The sequence below is a fragment of the Sardina pilchardus genome, chromosome 14 (genome assembly GCF_963854185.1).
Source record: "Sardina pilchardus chromosome 14, fSarPil1.1, whole genome shotgun sequence".
NCBI classification, from domain to species: Eukaryota; Metazoa; Chordata; class Actinopteri; order Clupeiformes; family Clupeidae; genus Sardina; species Sardina pilchardus.
The window spans coordinates 6,940,445-6,957,788 of record NC_085007.1 but is presented as its reverse complement, the minus strand read 5'-3'; the positions used below and the strand labels follow the sequence as shown (position 1 = coordinate 6,957,788).

Sequence of the window (17,344 nt, the reverse complement as noted above, 5' to 3'; positions counted from 1 at the left end):
TGTGTGTATGCTGAAGGGCCATGGGTATGAGTGTGTGAGGCATATGTGTGTTAGGTTATGTATGTAGGCTACTCAGTTATCGCCTTTGGTTTTGTGTGTGTTGGTGTGTGTGTGTGTGTGTGTGTGTGTGTGTGTGTGTGTGTGTGTGTGTATGTGTGTACAGACTTAGTGGGAGTAGGTGAGTCATGGATGAGTCTCTCTTTCTTCACTATTATTCCCCTGTACCTTCTCCCTGGGGGACACTTGGAAAGGAATTGCTAGAGCAGCTGCTAGACAGGTTCTCTCTCCCTCTCTTCTCCTGAAATAAACTCTTTCCCTCTCTCTTCCTCTCCTCTAAGAAACACTCTCCCTCTCTTCTCTCCTTCTAAGGAGACCTCTTCTTCTCTCTTCTCCTCAAAGAAACTCTCCTTCTTTCCTGTCTTCTCCCCCCATTTCCCTAATCATCCCTCCCCAGGAATCAAATTCTGAAGAATTTTAAGAAAAATCTACCACACATGAGACTCCCTTTCTCTCTCCCTCTCTCCCCTCCTTTAACTATGTCTATTCCTGTCTCTCCCTCTCTCTCTCTCCATCTCTGTCCCTCTCTCCCTTCTTTCTTGCTTTTTCTACCCCTGCCCCCCCACACCTCTCCATCCCCCCCTCTCTCTCTCTCTCCATCTCTATCCCTCTCTCCCCTCTTTCTTGCTCTTTCAACCCCCCCCCTCTCTCCCCATCTCCCCCCTCTCTCTCTCCATCTCTGTCCCTCTCTCCCCTCTTTCTTGCTCTTTCAACCCCCCCCCTCTCTCCCTCTCCCCCTGCCCCCCCCCCCCCCCCCCCCGTCCCAGAGGCAGTCTGGGGTCTTGTGGGCAGGTTGGTGTTATGAGACGCCCCGTTCTGTTCCGCTCCCCTTTGCCACTGCATGGGCCGTGCTGCCTCTCACACACACAGCGCCGCTGTTCAAAACAAGGCACGTGTTGGCCCAACGTGCACCACGGGCCAGGAAGTCAGTTAGAGGGGGCGAGAGCTGGGGGAGAAGGGGAAGAAAAAAAGAGGAGAGGAGGGGAAAAAAATGAAAAAGAAATAGAAGAAAAAAAATGTCCATGAGTTTTTTCGAGCATGACTGATTCACCGAGCTGATCCGGGGGCTGAAGGGTTTTTCGTCTTTTTATTTTTTTTATTCCACTTTTTTTCCCCCCTTCCACTGTGCAAAACAAGCGCAGCGGAGGATAAACATTGCGAGAGGATCAACATTTGGAGGTTGGGCTGTGAAAAGTCTGAAAAGTGCCCTTGATGCCAGCCAGACTGGCTGGCTGGACGATGCCCGTGAGCAATGCCCCGAATATGCAGAGGAATGCCTGACACACACACACACACACACACACACACACACGGGTCATGACTGTGCCCAGCTTCTGTGTGTGAGCGTGTGTGTCACGTTTGGCCTGGCAGTACACTCTCAGGACAGTCTAGTCACTAGTTCAAGCTCTCTTAAAAGTGTGTGTGTGTGTGTGTGTGTGTGTGTGCTTGTTTGAGTGTGTGCGTGCGTGTGTGTGTGTGTGTGCATACCGGTATGAGTGTGCGTGTGTGCGCACACGTGTGTGTGTGTGTGTGTGTGTGTGTGTGTGTGTGTGTGTGTGCGGTCGCCCAGGCTGGCTGAATAAGCGTAGTATGGCTCACGGTGAATAAGCGTTTGTCTGGCTGACCCAAGGCAGCTCTGAAGCTGTGCAGCTGTGAAGTGAGTGTCTGGTGAGGAAGGAGGGAAGGAGAGCGCGTTCTCACGGAGGTGAACGAGATAATTACAGTTCCCCAACTCTGCTGCCGACATGGTTGATAGCAATCGGCTAGCGCTGTGGTTTTGGTCTGTTTCCCATATGGGATAGATAGCCTCTGACATCAGTGGAGCTTCTGGCCCAGGGCTGGTCGGCATGTGGCCCGGGGCTGGTCCGGAGCTGGCCCACAGCCACGCCGGCCCCCTGGAGTCCCAGAACCGGAGCAGAAGAGCGGTCACTCGCTGGTTGCGGTCCTCTGGGCCGGTCTGTCATTTTGGTCCCATCGGAGAAGCCGATGTGGTCGAGTGTGGCCGAGATGGTGCCTGGCTGGCGATGTGGATCATGCCTTACATGCTCTGAGACTCTGTCTCTCTCTCACACACACACACACACACACACACACACACACACACACACACACTCGCACCAATCTGTGTGTTGCACCATAGAAAGCCTAACCAACCCTCCCCAGATTTGTTTGTTTTCTTAAAAATAGCAGAGTTTGCCGTTTGTGTTGTTGTTTAGGAAGGGCTTACATTTTTATCGTGGCTCTCTATTTTCACTCTCTGCCCTCTTTCTCCCCCTCACACACACACACACACGCATGCACGCACACACACACACACACACACACACACACACACACACACACACACACACACACACACACACACACACACACACACACACACACACACACACGCGCATGCACACATACACACATACACACATACACCCACACACACACACACACACACACCTACAGATACTTAAACATAGGCACTCAAACGCATACATAGTTTGTGTAAATATACAGCATATCTTACCATCGGGTGGGGCCAGCTTACACAGTGGTTAGGGCCCAGCCCCATGTTCTGTATATGGCTCAGGCGTGTTGCTTACATTCCAATTACTCTCCTTTACTGTCTCCAAACTTTAGAGGAGAGATATAATGATGCAGTCAATCAGAAACATAATGGTGCATTCATTACGATAGGCCATCAATCAGTGGCCACACAATCAATCAGTGATATTATATCAGTAGATCATTCTGCTGGGTGTCTCTGTGTGAAGTGAGCGTTTCACGGTCCAACGTCTCGACGGCAGGCTGGCCTGTGCGTGCATGTTGAGCTCCACATCGCCGCAGCCACAGGTTTGCACATCGTGTCATGGAAATATTTGAAAAGGAGATGAGATCAGTCTTGGGTTCTCTTTGCAGTCTTGTCCTGACCCGAGGCATATGTGAACTCCGCTGTGTGTGTGTGTGTGTGTGTGTGTGTGTGTGTGTGTGTGTGTGTGTGTGTGTCTGTGTCTGTGCTTACGTGGCGAGATACATAAGAGAGAAACACAGCGATGTGCACAGCCCGCCCTGTGGGACGTTGTAGACTCTGGGGGTGCAGGTTCAGCCAGGGAATCAGGTGGTGAGAATAGAGGGACCAGCGCTCAGCTATTCGCCTATCAGCTCAATTCAGTTCAAAAAAAGCTTTATTGCCATCACCATTCACAAAGCATATGCCCGTAGTTCCACACTTCTCTATCAAAAGAACGAAAATAAAACACACCAGGCTTTACACTTTTGTGCTTTAGTTCTCTACAATGAGAACTAAAGCACAACTCCTGCAATGTTGCTATAGATGATCAATTCAATACAGGTGCTATAAATGATAACAAATTAATAAATATAAATATAAATATAAATGTAAATATAAGAATAAGAACTGACTCTAATAAAGCAGTGTTACTTTCAGACACACAAGTGAACACACTGGTTCTATCTGGTTGTGTCTCAGTGCGAACCCTCAGTGAACTCCATATGATATTAGAGATAAACTTGGCATGTGAACGGCACAGGATACTTTAGATAAACATGGCATGTGTTTCTCTCCCTGTCCATCTCCTGATGCTTTCATTCTGTTCGGGGCCCCAGTATAGGGCTGTGCAGCAGCATCACTCATGTTCATCGTTTTCACTCTGGAGGGTTTTATTTTGTCCTTTTCCACATTATTTCTTCTTTCATTTGTTTCCCTGCTGCAGGGCTGTGCGTCGCAGGTCTCACTCGTTTTTATCTGTTTTCATTTGGGTTTTTTTTTGTCCTTTTTTCACTCTATTTCTTCTCTCTGTTTTCCTGTTCTCTCCGGTCCCGGTCCGTGCCGTGGCGGTGCGGTGCACCTCGCGTCTGTGTTGGATTAAGCCGGGTGTCATTTTCACGGCGGCGGCGAGAGAGGCTCATGTCTGGGCTGGGGGCTTTGTGTAGGCGGTGGTCCTTGCTACCGGGGAAACGGGGGTGTTTGTTCTACAGTCGGCCCCGTCTACTACCCCCCCAACACACACACACTCACACACACACACACACACACACAGTCTTGCCCTCTTTGTGGACACAGGCCTTGCGGTTTTCTCCCGTCTGCCCTGCTAAGCCAAACAGTGCGGAGACAGATTTAAGGGTCCGGTTCAGGGTGCTGCGCTCCAGTGTCCTGCTGCCCCATACCGCCCGCCCGCCCGCCTGCTCTTGGCTTTACATTAAAGGCAGGTGGTGCCGCTCCGTGGCTTTACATTAAAGGCGGGTCGTGCCTCTCCCTTTTCCTGAGTAGTGTTTGACATTCCTCATCCCCCCCCCCCCCCCCCCCCCCCCCCCCACACACACACAGACACACACACACACACACATCTACTCCTCACCCGACAGCCCGTAATGGAAACTTACCGTCATCTTGCGGAGCTGTGGTACAGACGCTGCCTTGAGTTTATGAAAATATAGCACACACACACACACACACACACACACACACACACATCCCATATCCCACTCTCCCCATCCCTCTCCACACACACACACACATCCCACATCCCACTCCCCCCATCCCTCTACACACACACACACACACTCACTCACTCATCCCACATCCCACTCTCCCCATCCCTTTACACACACACACACACACACACACACACACACACACACACACACACACACATCCCACATCCCACTCTCCCCATCCCTCTACACACACACATACACACACACACACACACATCCCACTCTCCCCATCTCTCTCCACCAAAGACCCTCCGACCCTATCCAACTACACCCCACCCCTTCCACACACACACACACACACACCACCCCTCCATCCGACCACCACGCCTCCCCCATCCTTGAAACCCCATCTCCTTCCCTGCACTTTGTGGTGGCAGTGGTGGTGGTGGTGGCGGTGGCTCGATGGAAGCCCAGCTCAGTCCCAAACCGCTTCCCTCCTCCCCCTCTCGCGCTCCCTCCTTTTCGTTTTCTCTTTCGAAAGACATTCCTGCGCGCTGATGCCGCCCGCCGCGCGCTGCAGGAAACCGAGCCGTTTCCATCGGAGGCTGGAGCCACTCGGGGGCAGTGGGCGCAGCGGATCGCTGCTTGGACGCTGCACAGCTCTGGGGTCAGCGTTACCAGAGAGGGTAAAGCGGAGCGAGAGGCGCAAACGTTCAGTAATTTCCGCGCTCTGTCTTCGCAAAGGGGAGGGGGGCTAAATCCCCCTTTAAGCAGACCTGTTAACATTCGAACTGAACTGCTTGACAGAGATCGATATCCCACTATGACATCTTTGCGACACGCCTCAGACAGGAACTGTTCGAATTTTGCTTCCATAGAGAAGCATTATGTTGCTCTATCTTGTCAATAATTAAGGATTTTTGGCGTTACTGAGCGGTCACGCTCGCGTCCGCCAACATCCGTCCGTTGTTTTCCCATTCACTTTACATTGGCTGGACTTCGCTTGATGCCGCACTGAATTGTGGGTCCGATACGTTGCCTGGGATATGTTGCCTCCGTTAAAAAGTTGAGAAATGTTCAACTTTTGATGGATCGCGCAAGCGCCAGCCAATGAAATTCAGTTTATGCAAATTTTCGAACACTGGCAAACCAATCGGTACGCGTTTATGGAAATATGCTAGCGTTGATGAAATGATGCATACGTTGGCGGACGCAAGCGTGTGGCCGCACCGTTACTGAGCGGCGAGCTGGCCCTCGCTAGGGTCCTCCACTCCAGAGAGGCCGGCAGGAATGCTCCTTAGGGCCTGTCCTGTCTGGGGGCTGGGGGACGGCGGGGCCGGGGGGTCTTTAAAGGATGGTGCCCACAGTGCACAAACAGACAACACACACACACACACACACACACACACACACACACACACACACACGAGCATACACACACACACACACACACACACACACACACACACACACACACACACGCACACGCACACGCACGCACACGCGCACACACACAAACACACACAGACACACACAGACACACACACACACACACACACACACACACACTGCTGACAGATGAACACTAAAGAGAGAGATGAGAGACCCTGTTCTCGGCCCCTGTGTTTAGTCAGGTCAGAGAGCGACGCCAAGGTCAAAGGTTAACCCACACGACAGGTAGACTCTAGGTGTGTGTGTGTGTGTGTGTGTGTGTGTGTGTGTGTGGATATCTGAGTGAAGGCCTTTGTCCTGCCCTCGCTCCACCCTGAACTGACCTCTGCCACATGCCTAAGGCACACACACACACACACACACACACACACTTACACTTAAAGCACATCAATGTTATTTATATGTGTTGTGTAATGCTGAGTTGTGGAACACTGTGAGGGTCGTAAGGCTGCTGCTCCTATCCCCAGATCTCAGTGGAGCGTTATATTACCTTTAGGTTTCATGCATTCTTCCTCTGGCCTTAAATTATCGCCGTCTTTTCCATCGTCTGCTGATTCCGCCAACTTTTCAGTTCAGTTTCTGTGAAGTGTTCTGGTCTAGTTGATGATTAAGCTAGAACACATTTTGCTGTTTTTTTCTCTGTCTTTGCTGTTTTCCCATGACACAATGCTAATGCCTGTCCTCCCTTCTCTCCCCTCTCCTCACCTCACCTCCCTTCTCCTCCTGCTGTTCCCCTCCTCCTTCCTCCTTCTCCTCCCCTCTCCTCTCCTCCCCTCTCTCCTCCTCCCCTCCCCTCTCCTCCTCCTCCCCTTCCCTCCTCCTCCCCTCTCCTCCTCCTCCCCTCTCCTCATCCTCCCCTCCCCTCCTCCTCCCCTCTCCTCTCCTCCTCCTACTCCCCTCCTCCTCCCCCCTCCTCTCCTCCCCTCTGTCCTCCTCCTCTCCTCCCCTCCTCCTGTCCTCCCCTCTGCTCTCCCCAACCAGAGTCTGAATGTGCAGGTGGAGGATGTGCGGATCAGGGCGCTGTACTCCATGAGGAAGCGTGTGCCCATCACGGAGGGCTTTGTGGAGGTCAAGGAGGGAGGCAAGTGGAGGCAGATCTGCGACGAGGAGTGGTCAGGCATGAACGCACGCGTGGTCTGCGGCATGTACGGATTCCCTGGAGAGAAGGGATACAACACCCGGCCCTACAAGTAAGACCTGACACTGACCCAGAACCACGTATGGCAGTCCAGCTCCAATCAGAATCAGAAATCCAGATTAGAATCAGAATCAGAAACATTAATCAAATTAGAATCAGAATCCAGATTAGAATCAGAATCAGAAACATGAATCAAACCAGAATCAGAATCCTGCTTAGAATCAGATTCAGAAACATGGATCAAATCAGAGAGGTTTGAAGCGGATCAAGGATCTTTGATCAAACCAGTGTCAGAATCTAGCTTAGAATCAGAATCAGCTTTGTTGGCCATGTGGACACAAAAGCATTCACTTACAGTAAGCAAGGACAATAAACAGATTATGCAGATATTATACGATGCAAACTACATCGCAAACATGCAAACTACAAACTACACATGCAAGTCCAAACAACAACAGGATGCAAAACAAGTTCAGGTACCAGAAAGTAAAAGTATCTTTCCAGGCTTTTGAACCACCCATGAGACATTTGTACATTTGATTTCACACAGTAGTTCCACCTTACTAGCCAAATGGCAGTATCCAGCAGACTGATGTTAACAGCGTGTTTTAGTGGACCCCGTAGTCAAGGATGCAAATCAGCTCTATAAATTCTTCTTCTTCTGTACTCTGACTAACAAATAGCAACTTCCAAGAATCCTGCACATGTTTGTTAACTCTCGTTTGTTGCATAATCTTTCGGCTGAAATCCCCCCCCTCGAATGAGTGTGGTTTATGGAACGTATACCATATGTTAGCAGACCAACGCACTAATTATCAAACAAAAATTGTTCACAAAAAAAACTTGACTTTTGGACCTGAGTTCTGTGGAAAGGAAGCCCCCCCTCACACACACTCTGCCCCACCACTCTACCCCCACCCACATTCTCTGTTTCTGTGTTTCTGCCTGCGAGCTCTGGCAGGCAGATGGTGAACGTCTCTGTCTGAAACATGACAGGGAGGCTTAAGCAAACACTTTCAATGAAGATAGATGGAGCTGGCCTCGGAGAAAGTGAGTCATTCCAGCTCCATGCTGAGAGCTTCCTGTATGATCCGGATGGAGAGCAGAGATTCCCAGATAGGGAATCCGAGCTGGACCAGGGCCCAGATCAGGGCCAGATCAGGGCCAGACTGGTTCAGACTTGTTCTGTAGACTACTGCTCCCTGGGTTGTCCTGCTCATTACTGCACTGTGCATGACCATAGGCGGTGGTAGCGTAGTGGCTAAAGAGCTGCGCTAGCATGCAGTAGCCTGTAGGGCGGTGGTAGCGTAGTGGTTAAGGAGCTGCGCTAGCATGCAGTAGCCTGTAGGGCGGTGGTAGCGTAGTGGTTAAGGAGCTGCGCTAGCATGCAGTAGCCTGTAGGGCGGTGGTAGCGTAGTGGTTAAGGAGCTGCGCTAGCATGCAGTAGCCTGTAGGGCGGTGGTAGCGTAGTGGTTAAGGAGCTGCGCTAGCATGCAGTAGCCTGTAGGGCGGTGGTAGCGTAGTGGTTAAGAAGCTGCGCTAGCATGCAGTAGCCTGTAGGGTGGTGGTAGTGTAGTGGCTAAAAAGCTGCGCTAACATGCAGTAGCCTGTAAAGCGTGTTAGCGTAGTGGCTAAAGAGCTGCGCTAGCATGCAGTAGCCTGTAGGGCGGTGGTAGCGTAGTGGTTAAGGAGCTGCGCTAGCATGCAGTAGCCTGTAGGGCGGCGGTAGCGTAGCGGCTAAAGAGCTGGGCTAGCATGCAGTAGCCTGTAGGGTGGTGGTAGTGTAGTGGCTAAAGAGCTGCGCTAGCATGCAGTAGCCTGTAGGGCGGCGGTAGCGTAGCGGCTAAAGAGCAGCGCTAGCATGCAGTACAGTAGCTTGAGAAGTGGTGACTGACTTCCAGCTGCCACCATTGTGCCCTTGAGCAAGGCACTTAACCCCAAGTTGCTCTGGGAATGCAGGCACTTGTAATTATTGTATTACAGTAGGCCTACATATGTGTACATATATGACTTATGTGAATTAAAGTGACAGCTAAATTAGTAAGTTTATGAGCACACATTTATTTAATTGAAAGTTAAGACATCATTGATGATGATAGATCAGTGATGCAGGCAATGCGGGCTCCAATGTGTTCCAATGAGAAAGACAGACTGGATCTGCCTGATGAGAATCTATGGAGGTCTGAAAATCTCCAGACTTCCTCAGTCAGACCACAGCTGGTTGTGAAACAGACCCAGTGAGTGCAGACTCTCCTCTAGTCCGCTATGGAGCTCTGTGTTCTTTGGTTGATGTGGATGCCTGATCCTCTGGGGTGGGGCTTCGTTACCTCCCTCTGAACCCCATGCTAACTGATAGCAGAGGGGGAGAAGCAAAGAGTATAACCTCCCACAACCACACACACATTTTAATGCTTTTATTTGGACACACAGGGGATGATTCACAGATCCAAACATTGAAGGAAGTGAGTTACACACGTAGGCAGGTCTGAACAACACTGAATGCATTGTGCTTTATTTATTTATTTATTTATTTTTATCTTAACTACACACACACACACACACGCACCCACATACACACACATGCACACACATGCACGCAAGCACGCACACACACACACACACACACACACACACACACACACACACACACACACACACACACACACACACACACACACACACACACACACAAACACACACACCACCTGCCCCCCTGGCCCCCACCTCTCCCTCAAAGCGAATCAGTCCCAGCGTCTTCCCAGCATAAATCCTCCACTTTCCCCTGTCTGGCACGGCAAGGAACAGAGTGTTTCGTACGGTCTCAGGCTCTCTGGGGAACGACGCAGGAATCCGAACGCGAGGAGAGGACTGAGCAACGCTCGAGCCAGATGTGGGGGCTGTGGCTCTTGGGTGAACTACAGGATTCTTGGTTTAATGATTCACTCCGTAGCCATGCGTTTCTCCCCGGAACAGGAGCATGAGCAGTCTCACGTAATGCCCGCAAGTCGTCTGCCCGAGAGGGAGAGGGAGAGGGAGTGAGTCTGTGTGTTGTCCAAACACAATCACGACTTGTTAAGTGTGAGGCCTCGGTTTAATTGCGTTACCCATGCTTTGACAACCTCATGACACACTCTCCTATTTGGCCCCCGAATAGCCGTTAAATTCAGAAATCCAAAACAAACAATTCGCTCAAAAACTCCACTTCGAGCTTCCACGGAGCCGGAATAAAAGTGCCATTTTTTACTGGGTGATGTGACCTTAAAACATGCCTATATTGGCTGCTCTCGTAACGCAAATATACAGGAATAATTTAGCCGTGTGTTGACACTGTTGCATTCCCTTAATGTTTTTCGTGCCCCACCAAAGCCTTTGGCTGCCGTCCTCCCATTCATTTGGATGGACGCTTGCCCGGCGCTTTTCTGGTGCATTTTGTGTGGTGCCGCTCACAGCTCCATGCCATACATTGTCGGGAATAAATCAGCGGCTACTTTATGTCTGGAGGCCTGAAATAAAATACTAGCTATTTCCTTCATGTGGAAGTGTATATTGGTTCCAGGCAGAGGGTTTTTTTTTTTCAGATAGCCTGATAGTTCTGAGAAGTGTAATATAGAAGCGCAGCCCATAAATCTGTAATGCTGTAGATTATACGGTCCTTTTCTTTACGAGGATAGAAATGGTAGCCGAGCGCTTATCCAGAAGAATTTGTTCCTAAGCACTGGGACATTTTTGTGTTCCGTGTTCCACTGTTGTGTTCCGTGTAGCACATCGCTTTCTGACACAAACACTACACACACACACAGAGGGCCTCGTAGACCATAAGTGTAAGCTTCACTAAGGCGCATTATGTTGGGGCACTTTTTTTGTAACACGGCAGACAGTCAGGCTGCTGTTCTGTGCTTGCTGCTCTGTGCTGTCTGCTCCAGTGTTGATTGACTGGCGTTACGTGATGCTCCAGAGCCTTGCAATCCACACGTTCACACTGTGGCGTTTCTATCTGTGGGATTCCCCTGAGTCTCCCGGTCTCTCTTTGCCCCTTACTCATCCCAAAGGCATGCCTTCAACAACCCCTTCCCTCCCCCCCCGAGTAGGAAAGGACTGACCCCACTGCCGGTCTGCTTCACTGGCTAACCGAGCAAGACGTCTGGACTCCCAAACAGAGGCACTTTTGTGTTTTGGGTTTATCACACTTCCTCCTGTCCACATGTCAGACCGGAGATATGAAGCTGCCAGTTGTAATTTAGGAATACACTCACCGATCCCAGCGGCACCAGAACCTCCTCTGGCCCAGACGTGCTCCAGAACCGGCACGAACCCGTGCCAGAACACAGCCAGGCAGATCCGCTTAAGAGTCAATCCCCGGGTTGCAGGGTAGTTATTAAATGGTCTGATTTGCCCCTCGGGCGGGGTAATTAAATGCTCTGATTCACTCCAGGAGCACAAACCTACGTGACCCTCCACTGTCTGCACAAAGCAGTGGCCTGACCCCTGAAGCAGAGCTGGTCTTGTGAGCGAGGTCTGCCTGCCAGGCCCGGGAGGGAGAGGGGTCGTGGGAACTGCCCGAAAGCTGGAGTCCCAATAGGGGTCATTGTCTGACCAAAACAGCCATAAACTGTCTTTCATCAAGAAAGCAGACAGAAGCAAATGACTGAGAATAATTTGGTGGGGTTTAATTGGTTGAGTGATGCCAGAAATCACTTAGATAGATAGACACACACACACATACACACACACACACACACACACACACACACACACACACACACACACATATACAGACACACACACACACACACACACAAACAAATTATAAACATTTCCCCTGCCTCATTTATAAACATTTTGCAGCCTCACAGATTAGCACATACATAATCAATCCTCTTCCTCTTCCTCTCTGTGTCCTCTCCTCTATCTGTCTCTCTCTTTCTCTCTCTCTCTCTCTCTCTCTCTCTCTCTCTCTCTCTCTCTCTCTCTGTCTCTCTGTGCAGGCTGTTGGCGCGCAAGCGTAAGATCACCTACTTTGGCTTCTTGGTGAACTGCACTGGGAACGAGGACCACCTGACGGGCTGTAAGATGGGTCGCCCCGTCCCCAAGAAGGGCAACAACACCTGCCCCAGCGGAATGCCCGTGGTGGTCAGCTGTATTCCTGGACGAGCCTTCGCCCCGACACACTCTTCTGGCTACAGCAAGGCCTACCGCGCCGAGGTACAACTGCGCGCCCGCACGACACGACACACACATTTACACAGCACACACGCTTCAGCTGTTTATATGAACTGTGCAGAGGCTACTATTTTCGAGTTGAGACGCACTACAGACACTTCGACTGTTTATTGATACTGTGCTTGGTATGTTAGTATACAAGAGTGTTTCAGTTTTAGCTGAAGAGTTGACACTTTGAGGTCGGGGCCAAAGTTTCTTTAATGATCTTTCCAAGCTACATTGCTTCCATACAGAGCTCCCTATAAAGTGAAGTTAATCAGAAAGCTCTCTGTTGTGCACAGATTAAAATCACTCATGTTGATTGGATGGTGATGAGAGCCTGGAACAGATTGGCTGTTTGTGAGGCTTAGTAGAGGAACACACTGTAGTTCTAGACGCCAGGCTTCGGAATGAGAAGGAGGGGAATGTTTTCGATTGGGCGCCGTGACAACTAGTGTTCTGGAAACACATGCATGATGGGGATCCCAGGCTGCAATGACTTCCCACATCTGCCCGGCTCCTCTCCTCTCCTCTCCTCCCCTCTCCTCTCTTCCTCCCCTCTCCTCCTCCCCTCGCGTCTCCTCTCGTCTGGCGGACTGCAGGGGCAGGACTCCCCCCTCGGAGCTTCCAGGGAACGTGCCTGCAGTTCTGTTTTCCAGCGCTGTCTTCCAGGACAACACGTGTCGTGTTTTTTGCTAGACATATAAAACCTGAGTTCCATCAGGTTTCCCCCCCTCATGATTTCAGCTCGCTGCTTTCATTCTTTCCGCCCCTGCTGTCTGTGCCGGGAAGCGTGATGGATCAGGCGACATCACTCTTTTTCCAGCGAATCACTTCCCTTTTAGACAACGCCGTGACAACATCTCTCCCTCTCCGCTGAGTCACGGGCTGATGGAATGCCTGTTGTCATGGCGTTAGGTCACCTTTTTGGCCGGCCGCGGGCGTGAATCACCAGACACAACAACACAAAGCGCACGGATCTGCACACACTAGTCCGTTGGCTGCAGGGGCTATGAGGTGTCCTGTGGAACTGTGGAGCACAGACCGGAGCGAACGCGCCCAGCTTTGTTGTGATTTATCAGGAGACAGATGAGGGTGATTTCGCTCCGTCCAGTCCCCGAGCTCTCACAGCTGGCATCGGCAACGCATGTTTACGCTAGCAGGCCAGCTATAAGCCAGATGCCAGACCTGTTGCATAAAATCAGACGAGTGCACATGGTATCTCCCTCGTGCACCTTCTCACTCTCTGCACATGGTATCTCCCTCGTGCACCTTCTCACTCTCTGCACATGGTATCTCCCTCGTGCACCTTCTCACTCTCTGCACATGGTATCTCCCTCGTGCACCTTCTCTCTCTCTCTCTGCCTCTGTCTCCCTCTGCCCACGTGTTCCAGTACTTCTTCCCCACCTCCTCGTTTTCTCTCAACAGCCTAATGAAATGGATTAATGGCTTTCAATTACTTCACATAGTCATTACTTCTGTGGAGCATTCACTCCATCCAAAACCCCCAAGCCAAAAACGAACCACCTACCATGCCTTTGTCTCACTGTCATGCTCAAAGTAAACACCTGCTTCGATTTAGACACAAACACACACATACACACACACACATGCGCTCACATGGCTGAATATTTGCAAAAGGGTTCGCTCTTCTACTCAGTACCATTGTTTGGGATTCATCTGCCATCAAAGCAGTCAGACCACAAAGCAGAGAGAGTGCTGGAGGGGTGGGGGGGTGGGAGGGGTGGCGGGGGGGGGACCAAAGCGGAGGTAAATCAGTCTCTGTTCTGAGGGGTGGTCTGTGTTTAGACTGCAGCTCTTCTGTACGCACAACAGCTGGAGAGGAACTCACATAAAAGCCAAGCCGTCACTTTAGCTCAGTCTGTCGCTATGTAAACATCCAGGACTTCCAGGACTCACTTTCCACTGATGGACGAGGAAAACTGTTCAACTTCATGAACTTCATACCTTCATTAGAGAGTGTGATTGTATTTTGTGTAGTTACATTGTGACGAGAGCTATATAAGACTAAGATAATAACATCTACCACTTTGCAAATGTTTGTGTTTCCACAGCAACCTCTGGTGCGTTTGAGGGGTGGAGCCAACATTGGCGAGGGTCGTGTGGAGGTCCTGAAGAATGGCCAATGGGGAACCATCTGCGACGACAGCTGGAACATGGTGGCTGCCTCAGTGGTGTGCCGTGAGCTGGGTTACGGCAGCGCCAAAGAGGCCCTCTCCGGAGGCAGACTGGGTCAAGGTGCGTGCTCCATAGCACTCTGGATCTCTCCACAACATTGTATATCACTCCAGGGCATTATGTATCACCCCATTGCATTCTATATCACCCCAGCATTCTATATCACTCCAAAGCATTCTAGATCAGTCCTCAATATTCTAGATCACTCCACAACATTCTATGTCACTCCACAGCATTCTATGTCATTCCACATCATTCTAGATCAGTCCACAGCATTCTATATCATTGCACAACATTCTATCTCATTCCTTTCCAGCAGAGCCATATAGATACATATGGCTCTGCTTTCCATATGGTCCTCTCCATTCCACATCTGTGTCATTCTATCCCATTCCCTTTCATTCCATTCTACTTCATTAAACTCACTCAATCACCCTCCCGCCTTATTGCAGTGAATTAAATTCCATTCCATTTGATTCATCTCAGATTGAAACTCCAGATTTAGATTAATATCGGGTTAATATCGGGGGGCTTTGCGTAAACTCCAGCTTGACCTGGCAGAGCTGGAGCTGACAGGCCAAAGGCATATCTGTCTGGTTAGCACACAGACTCCAGCCAGGAGAGGCCTTGGCATGACCACACACGCAATGGTGTGAGCCAGCAGAGCTTTCTCTGGGTACGAGTGCTGAGAGTGTGCTGTTAGTATTACACTATGTCTGTGTGCCTGTCTGTCTGTCTGTCGGGGGAGGCTATAGGATGGGCTGGACCGGCCCACCTCAGCAGAGCAGTCTGGGCTGTCAGCAGCTGCAGGACTTGCTGGCTCCAGCAGGCCCCTCTTGGCCCAGGAGGCCGACTAGTCCAAAGGAAAACATGAGAAGCCCTTGAAGTGGCTGGTACTGTAGATCTCTGGGCAGGTCTGTCTTCCGTCACATCTGCTCGCCAAATGACCGGCGCGCTGATATGCCGTGGAAGTGATTTGACGCACATGTGTACTGGCCCGGGAGTCCAAACAGAACAAAACAAAACAAAACAAAAACGAAGCGAGAAAACGTGACGCTTGCTTGCATTCCCTCGCACCCCACCACCAAATAAATGTTTTTGTTCTGGCAGAGAAAATGACTCAAGCTATCAAAATCCATTTAGATACTTTCCCCATCTGTTTTAAACTCACACCAGCATACAGGCAGTCTTTCACTGAAGCTTTTAGGTCTGAAAACTCTTCAGCTTAAAGGTTATTGTCTTGACATACCAGATGCTTGTGGTAATTATTATTGAAGAGAGTTTCCCGCATCAGTATTCCTTCTATAATAGATTATTTTGAAGAGACCATTTCCCATATCAGTATTCTTCTTTAATAGATATTTTTGAAGAGACCATTTCCCATGTCAGTATTCTTCTTTAATAGATATTTTTGAAGTGAGTATTTCCCGCATCAGTATTCTTCTTTAATAGATATTTTTGAAAGAGAGTATTTCCCGCATTAGTATTTTTCTGTAATAGATGTTTTTTGTCCAAGGTCATTTACGTAGTCTGCACCTATGCCCTGCGGTTCCGTAATTGAAGCCATACTCTTGGCATGGTTGGAGCTGGTCTCTGCCCGCCCGCCCGTGCAGGCTCCAAATGTTGCCTCAGATGCCCAGTATAAGAGGCTCTCTAATGTGTGGTCAGTCAACCCCCTTGGTCAGCAACATTCCCCAGTAACTGAGCGCGGCTCCAGCGGGACTTGTTTCTCTGGATTAGTTTTGGCGCTCCAGTCCTCGGGGTTTTTCTGGGATTTATAGTGAAAGTGTTTCGTCCAGAGCTGGGGAGCTTCGGCGTCGTTGAGCCCCTGATCTCCTCCTCATCCTCCCCTGTCATAAACACTATCCTGAATGATGCTTTTTGACAGATGAGACAGTCGCAAGTGCTGTTTACCACCACCACGACGCTCTCTGACGGATGAGACAATCGCGAGTGTTATTTACACATTTTCCCGACAGATGAGCCAGTCGTGAGCGTTATTGACGACCCTCTCTGACAGACGAGCCAATCGTGAGTGTTATTCACCACAACTCTCTGTAACAGACGAGCGGATCTCGAGCGTTATTGACCACCTGCTACGGTCTCGTCTGCCCCCCCCCCCCCCGTCCCCGTCCCCCCCGTCCCATTCAGATCCTGAGGAGTTACGGCCCCAGTGGGGATGAGATGGGGAATCAGCTGCGGTGTTTGGAGTGTCAGACGCTAAGAACCCCAATCAGACTTCACACACACACACACATCAGCTCCGGCAGGGGAGAGGAAATGTTCCCTGTTACTGTGGAAAATAAACACACACACACACACACACACACACACATTACTCTGACTCAACTGGAGTGATGAAGGGAGGGAGGAATTGTGGGAAATAAGTTTAATGCTCCGGAGACTGTCCATCTTTGCCCAGATTTGATCAACAACAAATCCTCCCCACTTTCCACAAGACAGAACACTGTCTCTTCCCACAGTCCTCACGCTGACAGGGTATACACACAGACACACACACACACACACACACACACACACACACACACACACACACACACAGGGTATACACATAGAGAGGAGTGAGGAGTCATTAGAGCCTGTGCCAAGCACTTTCAAGGTGCTCTAAGCAAGTTTGGGTAACATCACTTCTGTTGAAGTTCAAACAAAACAGAGAGCTCACTCAACCCTCCCTCCCCCTCTCTCCTGTGCAACTGAAACTCTACTGATGGAGAGAAGATGTTTGCTTAATGTGACAAAAAATTTTTTAGATAACATAGTTTTAGATGGCACAGATATGTGTCACCTATAAAATACTGGTCTCAGGCCAGGTTCCCAAGAACTTTGCA

The 17,344-nt window shown here is 50.2% G+C and overlaps 1 protein-coding gene across 1 annotated transcript in view; it reads left to right on the top strand.

Moving 5' to 3' along the window:
* loxl2a (lysyl oxidase-like 2a) overlaps positions 1-17,344 on the top strand; it is a 40,599-nt gene that overhangs the window by 14,033 nt on the left and 9,222 nt on the right. The window contains exons 4-6 of the mRNA XM_062554915.1: positions 6,940-7,148; positions 12,082-12,298; positions 14,372-14,555. Of these exons, the coding sequence (XP_062410899.1) occupies positions 6,940-7,148; positions 12,082-12,298; positions 14,372-14,555 (610 nt within the window). The remainder of the gene's footprint in view (positions 1-6,939; positions 7,149-12,081; positions 12,299-14,371; positions 14,556-17,344) is intronic.